At 44.8% G+C, this 9,720-nt stretch overlaps 1 protein-coding gene across 3 annotated transcripts; it reads right to left on the bottom strand.

The window, feature by feature from the left end:
- Positions 1 to 6,281: 6,281 nt before the first annotated feature.
- LOC124030428 (sialic acid-binding Ig-like lectin 12) lies at positions 6,282 to 8,810 on the bottom strand. 3 transcript variants are annotated; one of them, XM_046341776.1, is made up of 7 exons: positions 8,637 to 8,809; positions 7,998 to 8,255; positions 7,403 to 7,744; positions 6,969 to 7,299; positions 6,808 to 6,871; positions 6,464 to 6,693; positions 6,282 to 6,428 (listed from the first exon to the last, which is right to left on the bottom strand). In XM_046341776.1, exons 2-6 carry the CDS (start codon positions 8,215 to 8,217, stop codon positions 6,466 to 6,468), a joined length of 1,185 nt encoding a protein of 394 aa, XP_046197732.1. In that variant the 5' UTR covers positions 8,218 to 8,255; positions 8,637 to 8,809; the 3' UTR covers positions 6,282 to 6,428; positions 6,464 to 6,465. The 3 variants fall into 3 exon arrangements, with proteins under 3 accessions (XP_046197732.1, XP_046197734.1, XP_046197733.1); XM_046341778.1 differs by having other exon boundaries at positions 7,203 to 7,299; positions 7,998 to 8,810; XM_046341777.1 differs by lacking the exon at positions 6,282 to 6,428 and having other exon boundaries at positions 6,498 to 6,635; positions 7,998 to 8,809.
- Positions 8,811 to 9,720: the final 910 nt, after the last annotated feature.

Here is a 9,720-nt window from a genome sequence, read left to right as displayed (position 1 = left end):
CACTAGTGGATTAAAAGAAGAACTGCAGGATGAAAGCAAACCAACCAGATGAGTGACCCAGTGTGAGTCATGTGTGCAAGCACATGTATGTTTGTGTTTGAGGAACTGTGTGTGTAAGGTTAAAGCTATGATGACTCTCACACCGCTTTTTTCAAGTGTTCTGACTGAAAGTTTTGTGATGACAATTTTATTGATAGAGCTTTCGCCCATAGTTTAGGGACCCCCATTGTTCCTGTGGCTGTGCCCTTCCCCATTCCCGCATTAGATAGTCAACCGTTAGGGTCAGGGTTGATTAGGGAGGTCACCGCTCCTCTGGGCTTGGTGTCAAAGGGGGGGTCACAAGAAGAGAATTAGTCTCTTCCTTCAAATCAAATCAAATCAAATCAAATTTTATTTGTCACATACACATGGTTAGCAGATGTTAATGCGAGTGTAGCGAAATGCTTGTGCTTCTAGTTCCGACAATGCAGTGATAACCAACAAGTAATCTAACTAACAATTCCAAAACTACTGTCTTATACACAGTGTAAGGGGATAAGGAACATGTACATAAGGATATATGAATGAGTGATGGTACAGAGCAGCATACAGTAGATGGTATCGAGTACAGTATATACATATGAGATGAGTGTGTAGACAAAGTAAACAAAGTGGCATAGTTAAAGTGGCTAGTGATACATGTGTTACATAAGGATGCAGTCGATGTTGTAGAGTACAGTATATACATATGCATATGAGATGAATAATGTAGGGTAAGTAACATTATATAAGGTAGCATTGTTTAAAGTGGCTAGTGATATATTTACATCATTTCCCATCAATTCCCATTATTAAAATGGCTGGAGTTGGGTCAGTGTCAATGACAGTGTGTTGGCAGCAGCCACTCAATGTTAGTGGTGGCTATTTAACAGTCTGATGGCCTTGAGATAGAAGCTGTTTTTCAGTCTCTCGGTCCCAGCTTTGATGCACCTGTACTGACCTCGCCTTCTGGATGATAGCGGGGTGAACAGGCAGTGGTTCGGTGGTTGATGTCCTTGATGATCTTTATGGCCTTCCTGTAACAACGGGTGGTGTAGGTGTCCTGGAGGGCAGGTAGTTTGCCCCCGGTGATGCGTTGTGCAGTCCTCACTACCCTCTGGAGAGCCTTACGGTTGAGGGCGGAGCAGTTGCCGTACCAGGCGGTGATACAGCCCGCCAGGATGCTCTCGATTGTGCATCTGTAGAAGTTTGTGAGTGCTTTTGGTGACAAGCCGAATTTCTTCAGCCTCCTGAGGTTGAATAGGCGCTGCTGCGCCTTCTTCACGACGCTGTCAGTGTGAGTGGACCAATTCAGTTTGTCTGTGATGTGTATGCCGAGGAACTTAAAACTAGCTACCCTCTCCACTACTGTTCCATCGATGTGGATAGGGGTGTTCCCTCTGCTGTTTCCTGAAGTCCACAATCATCTCCTTAGTTTTGTTGACGTTGAGTGTGAGGTTATTTTCCTGACACCACACTCCAAGGGCCCTCACCTCCTCCCTGTAGGCCGTCTCGTCGTTGTTGGTAATCAAGCCTACCACTGTTGTGTCGTCCGCAAACTTGATGATTGAGTTGGAGGCGTGCGTGGCCACGCAGTCGTGGGTGAACAGGGAGTACAGGAGAGGGCTCAGAACGCACCCTTGTGGGGCCCCTGTGTTGAGGATCAGCGGGGAGGAGATGTTGTTGCCTACCCTCACCACCTGGGGGCGGCCCGTCAGGAAGTCCAGTACCCAGTTGCACAGGGCGGGGTCGAGACCCAGGGTCTCGAGCTTGATGACGAGCTTGGAGGGTACTATGGTGTTGAATGCCGAGCTGTAGTCGATGAACAGCATTCTCACATAGGTATTCCTCTTGTCCAAGTGGGTTAGGGCAGTGTGCAGTGTGGTTGAGATTGCATCGTCTGTGGACCTATTTGGGCGGTAAGCAAATTGGAGTGGGTCTAGGGTGTCAGGTAGGGTGGAGGTGATATGGAGGTGATATGGTCCTTGACTAGTCTCTCAAAGCACTTCATGATGACGGAAGTGAGTGCTACGGGGCGGTAGTCGTTTAGCTCAGTTACCTTAGCTTATTGACTCTCCTGCGTTTCCCGTGGTGCTGGGCCTACCCTGGTTAGCTTGTCATAACCCCACTGTTTCTTGGCCACAGAGGGCTCTCACTGGGTGGTCGCGAGAGTGCTCAGGTAGGTGTTTAGGGGTTTCTGTTGGTGCTATTACGGTGGAGAGTCCAGACCAGGTCTCCACCTTGCGCATTCCCCCTGAATATGCCGATTTGGCTCTCGCCTTCTCCAAAAAGAAGGCAATTCAATTACCACCCCATCGACGGGGGGATTGTGCGATAAATCTCCTGGCAGACGCTGCACTTCCCAGGAGTCACGTGTATCCCCTATCACAGGCGGAGACGGAGGCTATGGAAACACATGTCTCCGAATCACCAGGGGTACATTCGGTCCTGAACCAGTTCACTGTGAGTTACCTGCTACCGCTCATAGCCACAGCCATTAAGTCAATGCACAGGGCGCGCTTCTTCACCAAACTCTATCTCAGGAGCGCTTACAACCTGGTGCGTATCCGAGAGGGAGACGAGTGGACTACGGCTTTCAGTCCCACCTCAGGGCACTATGAGTACCTCGTCATGCGGTACGGGTTGATGAATGCGCCATCAGTCTTCCAAGCCTTTGTAGATGAGATTTTCAGGGACCTGCACGGGCTGGGTGTAGTGGTGTATATTGATGACATTTTGATATACTCCGCTACACGTGTCGAGCATGTGTCCCTGGGGGGCAGTGTGCTTGGTCGCCTGTTGGAGCCTGACCTGTACGTCAAGGCTGAGAAATGCCTGTTCTTCCAACAGTCCATCTCCTTCCTAGGGTATCGCATTTCCACCTCAGGGGTGGAGATGGAGAGTGACCGCATTTCAGCCTTGCGTAATTGGCCAACTCCCACCACGGTAAAGGAGGTGCAGCGGTTCTTAGGGTTTACCAACTACTACTGGAGGTTTATCCGGAGTTTTGGTCAGGTAGCGGCTCCCATTTCCTCACTGCCCAGTACGCTTGCAGTGGTCAGCTGAGGCGGACAGGGCTTTTAGTCATCTGAGGGCTCTGTTTACCTCGGCTCCAGTGCTGGCCCATCTGAATCCCTCTTTGGTGTTCATAGTAGTGGTTGACGCGTCCAAGGCTGGGTTAGGAGCCGTGCTCTCTCAGCGCTCGGGTACACCACCGAAGCTCCGCCCCTGTGCCTTCTTCTCGAAGAAGCTTAGCCCGGTGGAACGAAACTATGACGTGGGGGACCGGGAGCTGTTGGCTGTCGTCAAGGCCTTGAAGGTGTGGAGACATTGACTTGAGGGGTCTAGACACCCTTTTCTCATCTGGACTGACCACCGTAATCTGGAGTACATCCGGGCGGTGAGGAGACTGAACGCTCGCCAGGCAAGGTGGGCCATGTTTTTCACCCGTTTTGTGTTTACCCTTTCCTACAGACCAGTGTCATGATGTTGGCCACTTTGGGTATAGCAAGCCCACCCCCTCTCCCTGCCTCCCCTTTCCACCTTTAACTAGGTTGCTGTGGTCAGAGAGACGTCGTAAATTCCTGAGAATCTCCTCATGGACACATAGTAGAGAGAGAGTAGAATTGGAGCACAAAGAAATTTCTTGGAGCACAAAGAAATTTCTTCCACCTCACAGAATTTGAGGTACGAACAAATTTCATGTTCCGGAGAAAATATTACTAGATGGCTAAAGGTTGCAGACCATGTTTTTCTCCATTAGGAGGACAAAGGTTGTAGACCATTGCTGAATCTTTTAACCATACCACGTGGTTAAACACTTAGACTATCGATACCGACAGAACAAGAACAAGTCTTTGATAGTGATTACTAGTCTGCAGCTAGGAATTCGGTATCATTGAATGCGAGGAACGGCAACCGCCGAAACATCCATTCTATAACAAATTAATGAATGTCACTTTGAACTATCCCCTCTAACCACAACTGAGAGAGAGAGAGAGGGAGAGAGACGGACAATTCCACAAAAGACACAAACCTTTCACCAGCGATCAAGACGACACACTGAGCGTAAATATATATATTGATTGCAATTGTTCCCGAATGAGTGAGTGTTCATGTGTAAAGGATTAGCATTTCAATTGTTATAATCATTAACTGTAGTGACTTCTTAATCGACCCCCACTTCCCCTTTTATCTAACAAGCCGCCATGCCGGTTTAGCCACTAGGGCACATTCTCCTATCATTACATTTACCTTGTTTGTTTGTTTATGCATTTCTGTGAATTACTTAGTTAGTAATTAATAAATTATTTAAGACAATTTATGTATGGATGACTCATAGTGAAGACTGGGTTCGTGCAGATAACCAACAATTTGACGAGACTTACGTAAAGTAAATAATTAATTAATTTGACTAATTAGACTAACTAATTGATCAGATAAAATATCTGAAAAGTTATTTTAGGAAATGATAACTTTGTAATCTGAATATTTTTCCTTGGTGCCCCGACTTCCTAGTTAATTAGCTACGTGATTTAATCAGTTGATCGCGTAATAACTAATTACAGAGAATCTTTTATAAAAACTATCAGTCTTCAGTTAATGATAGTTGTCACGTTCTGACCTTAGTTCCTTTGTTTTGTCTTTGTTTTAGTTGGTCAGGTCGTGAGTTGGGGTGGGCAGTCTGTTTGTTTTTCTATGTTGGTTTTTGAGTTTGGCCTGGTATGGTTCTCAATCAGAGGCAGGTGTCGTTAGTTAAATATGTAGATGCACTATTGTAAAGTGGCTGTTCCACTGGATGTCATAAGGTGAATGCACCAATTTGTAAGTCGCTCTGGATAAGAGCGTCTGCTAAATGACTTAAATGTAAATGTTAGTTGTCTCTGATTGAGAATCATACTTAGGTAGCCTTTTTCCACCTGGGTTTCATGGGTGTCTATTTTCTGTTTTGTGTGTATTCACTAGACAGGACTGTTTCGTTTGTTCGTTCTTCCTAGTTATTATTTTGTTTAGTGTTCAATGTTGATTATATTATATTAAAAATCATGAACACTTACCACGCTGGACCTTGGTCCTCACCTTCTTCCACCGACGACAGCCGTTACAATAGTAAAGACACGACACCAGGCTCCCAGAACGTGAAGGCAGATGCATTGTCTCGGCTGTATGACATAGAGGAGCGGTCCATGGATACCACTCCAATACTCCCTGCCTCCTGCCTGGTGACGCCGGTAGTGTGATGAGCTGGACACGGACATTGAGCAGGCGTTACGTGCAGAGCGCACTCCGTCCAGTGTCCCGCTGGGCGTCTGTACGTCCAGTCTGCTGTTCGTGACTGGTTGATCTATTGGGGACGGAAGCTGGGTCCGTGGTTTGTGGGGCCAAAATCCCTGCTGCAGTGTGTGCAAACCTGGTCAAGAACTACAGGAAACGTATGATCTCTGTAATTGCAAACAAAGGTTTCTCTAACAAATATTAAGTTCTGCTTTTCTGATGTATCAAATACTTATGTCATGCAATAAAATGCTAATTAATTTCTTTAAAATCATACAATGTGATTTTCTGGATTTTTGTTTTAGATTCCGTCTCTCACAGTTGAAGTGTTCCTATGATAAAGATTACAGACCTCTACATGCTTTGTAAGTAGGAAAACCTGCAAAATCGGCAGTGTATCAAATACTTGTTCTCCCCACTGTAATTACATTTACAGTTCCTGGCATCATTCATTTGGCTCCTAACTGTTAGAGAGGATAGCTGTGTCTGCAGTGTCACAGTAGTTAGGGAATAGGATGCCTTTCCAGACACAGACTATGTGTAGGTTTAGTGTGGTGTATGGATGGGATGTTTAAATCACTGATTTATAGTGCATTTACTATAAGATCTCATGAATAACATTGGTTATATTGTGTTATTTAAACCTGGAATCTTTAATGCTGAAACTGTCTGTTTGAGATATGACAACAACAAAGTTACTGTAAAAAATTAACAGTTTTTATCCCCTCTGACCATAATAGAACAGTAGAATATGGACTGAACAGTTTGGCCTGTACTTTAATTTAAATAGATAGTTCAAGCTGAAATCAAAGACATTCGAATTGAGGAATTATATAGCAATTTCCAAAAGCATTTAAAAAAAAGAATGACATTAAAAGCCACAATGTCTATAACCTATGATTGGATTGAATCCCTCCCAATGTCTATAACCTATGATTGGATTGAATCCCTCCCAATGTCTATAACCTATGATTGGATTGAATCCTCCCAATGTCTATAACCTATGATTGGATTGAATCCCTCCCAATGTCTATAACCTATGATTGGATTGAATCCCTCCCAATGTCTATAACCTATGATTGGATTGAATCCCTCCCAATGTCTATAACCTATGATTGGATTGAATCCCTCCCAATGTCTATAACCTATGATTGGATTGAATCCTCCCAATGTCTATTGAGCAGCACTGGGGCTGTTGAATTTCACAGTAGTGTACTGGAAATCCTCGTCCTGTTTCTGGGGGAGAGACGGTGGGACGGTGGAGTCCAGAGGCACTTCCTGGTTTCTGTGTTGGATGCTTGCGTAGGTAATATCATCCTGCTCGTCTGTGATCACTCTCTGTGCTGCAATAGGGGACAAGTTCATGCCTGAGATGTTGTCATACACTGGATTAGAGTCTCTCTGATGGGGAGAGAAGACAGACAACATGAGGGGTGAAAGATATTACCACAGTCATTGAGTCCATCTAAATACAGATCACTGTAGCTCTTAGTCAACTGATTCCAGAAGACTCACCTGTCCGTTCTCTGCTGTGTCTCTTCTGTCTCTTGTGTCAGAGGTGGATTTGGAGGCCTTCTTCCTGTTTTGTGAAATAATTCATCAATTAATTGAGCAATATACACATTTTGATCGATTATACCACAGAATGTGAAAAGGGATAAATTCATCTCACTCACCTGAAACACATGAACCCAAAGAGACAGAGTATGAGAATTAGAATAACCACTATGATTCCTACAACTGCATTCTTAAAAGACTTTGGCTCCCCAAAGAATGTAACAGGAGAATGGAGATTCTTGTATCCTTTAACACTACAGTAGTAGCTGCCTGCATCCTCACTGCTGATTTGGTCTAAGTAGAGGTAGTTATCTTGGGTGTTTGGGTTGGTGAGAAGTTGTCCGTTCTTGTACCAGATGTAGGTGGGGTTGTCAGTTAGAATACAGGTGGTGCTACAGGTCAGTGTCACCTTCCCTTCCTCTGTACCAGGAGTCTCCTTCACCTGCAGGTCTGAAAATGGGCAAATGAAGACAAAATAGCACAATCATCATTATTTCCACCAATGAGATAATGACTTAGACTAGATGATATAATACTGTAAGGACAGTATTACCTGTGACAATCAGAGTTATTCCAGGGAAGCTGTATCCCCATTTTACCTCCGTTGTTGTAAATCTAAACTTATATTCAGCAGAGTCACTCTCTCTCAGGTCTGTGATTCTCAGGGTGGAGCCCTTGTCTGTAGTTGGTTGGTACTTCACACGACCTGCATATTCTGGGTCCTGGATTAGATCTGTAGTAACTCCAGACTCCCATTTGTTGAACCAGAATACTTCTGTGACGTTATGCCAGCTGGGATGTCTATACGTGCAGGTAATGTCCACTGTTGACCCCTTCAAGGCACAGATACTCCTCTTGGTGTAAGTCACATTCAAACAGCTCTGACCCTGAACACCTGAAACAAAATGTATCTGATCAATTCCTCAAACGATAATGAGACTATTTCAAGTGTTTAAGATGTATTGACTGGTTAATTTAAAATGAATAAAATATAAATGTACATAACTCATGAAACATGAGACCAACACTTACATGTTGCATTTATATTGTTGTTCAGTATATTTTCTTATCAGCTGATTTAGGACTGAACAATACAACTTTAGTAATAATCTAATCAACTTTAAAACTGTAGCTGAATCCAGACTCACACACTGCAGGAGAGAGGAGATCCTCATGGCCTTTTACAGCACAGGAGTAAATGTCTGAATAGTAAATGTGGATAGGATATTGTTGGGAAATGTGCTTATCTAGACGATGTCCATTCTTGTACCAGATGTAGGTGGGGTTGGGGTTGTCACTCAGAGTACAGGTGTTGCTACAGGTCAGTGTCACCCCCTGTCCCTTCACTACGTTGGTGGGAGGCACCATCACCTGGCTTTGTTGTCCACACCTTGTTGCTGTATTTGCTGAGTTGAGGGTAAATGAAAACCGTAGATTAGCATAACTTAGTGATGTGTGACAGACAGCTGGGTAATTCCACAAAGACTGCCTTTTGCTTCCCTTTGTGTAGCAATATTGAATTTTAAAAGCCTGTTATAGTAAATGAAGTGCCCTTTAATATAGACAACATGAAGAATTCAATAAATCTGATTGCCCTCTAAGGTCAATGTCCGCGCCCCGCGGAAATCTAATTAGCACAATACAAAAATCCCCATAAACATCCATCTATTTAAGATAGAGAAATGTGTTTTTTTTGCATTGGATGAGTCTCAATCCACCGTATCTGACTATTTCTCACTTCTGCATCTGCTGTGAAATTTGACCGAGCTAGAGCGGTGTCTTCTCACCAAATCATCTGAAGCGTCCGAACGGTCTAGGAAGTCCAGAGGTCTCACAAGACTTGTCTGAAGGTCCCCCGTACCAGTTACACGTGAATGGAAGTATATATGGACACTGATTAGTGCCAAAAATAAGTAGTTAAATACATGTAAAAAAAATATAGAATAATCCTGATCTCTCAGATATACAGTACCAGTCAAAGGTTTGGACACTCCTACTCATTCAAGGATTTTTCTTAATTTTTACTATTTTCTTGTCACGCCCTGACCTTAGAGAGCCTTTTTATTTCTCTATTTGGTTAGGTCGGGTGTGATTTGGGTGGGCATTCTAGTTGTTTTATTTATTTGTTGGCCGGGGATGGTTCCTAATCAGAGGCAGCTGTCTATCGTTGTCTCTGATTGGGGATCATACTTAGGTATCCCTTTTTCCACTTGTTTTTGCATAGTTGCTGTCTAGCCATGCAGAACTTTACGTTCGGTTTTGTAATTTGTTGTTTTGTCAGTCTTCAGTATTAAAAATCATGAACACTTTCCACGCTGCGCTTTGGTCTCATTCATCTAACGTAACAGAAGATCCCACCACAAACGGACCAAGCAGCATGGTCAGGAGGAGAGGACACGACAGAAACCCAAGAGGCAGCCCCAAAAATGTTGGGGGGAAGATGACGGGGCGTCGGTGCTGAAGGGTGAGTCCGAGACCAAGGAGGAATTCTTGGACCGTTTGAGCGAGGAAAGGTTGGCAGTGGAGAGGGACGAAAGAGTTTGAGGGGTTGGAGTCTGGAGCAAGACAGTCGTTTGAGGAGCGTGTGACCCTTCAGGCACACGTTGGCCTCACTGGAGGCTTTGAGGTTACACGTACTGTGTCTCCGGTACACACCCACAGCCCGGTGCGCTCTGTGCCAGCTCCACGCACCCGGTCTCCTGTGCGTTTTCCCAGCCTGGTAAGCCCTGTGCCAGCTCTACGCACCAGGCCTCCTGTGATGATCCGTGGCACTAAGCCTCCAGTGACGATCCTTGGCACTAAGCCTCCAGTGACGATCCTTGGCACGAAGCCTCCAGTGACGATCCATGGCACGAAGCCTCCAGTGACAAT

Source organism: Oncorhynchus gorbuscha, unplaced genomic scaffold (assembly GCF_021184085.1).
Source record: "Oncorhynchus gorbuscha isolate QuinsamMale2020 ecotype Even-year unplaced genomic scaffold, OgorEven_v1.0 Un_scaffold_11504, whole genome shotgun sequence".
In the NCBI taxonomy this organism is placed as follows: Eukaryota; Metazoa; Chordata; class Actinopteri; order Salmoniformes; family Salmonidae; genus Oncorhynchus; species Oncorhynchus gorbuscha.
The sequence above is the reverse complement of the archived record's forward strand: the minus strand, read 5'-3'. Positions and strand labels throughout refer to the sequence as shown.

What these genes read in the sequence shown, in the direction of transcription:
- LOC124030428 (XM_046341776.1), bottom strand. Translation starts at nt 8,217, where the DNA reads ATGGTGCCTCCCACCAACGTAGTGAAGGGACAGGGGGTGACACTGACC. An exon ending in AATAACTCTGATTGTCACAG is followed by an intron (nt 7,300 to 7,402) that starts GTAATACTGTCC and finishes GCCCATTTTCAG; the next exon opens with ACCTGCAGGTGAAGGAGACT. An exon ending in ACACAGCAGAGAACGGACAG is followed by an intron (nt 6,694 to 6,807) that starts GTGAGTCTTCTG and finishes TCTCCCCATCAG; the next exon opens with AGAGACTCTAATCCAGTGTA.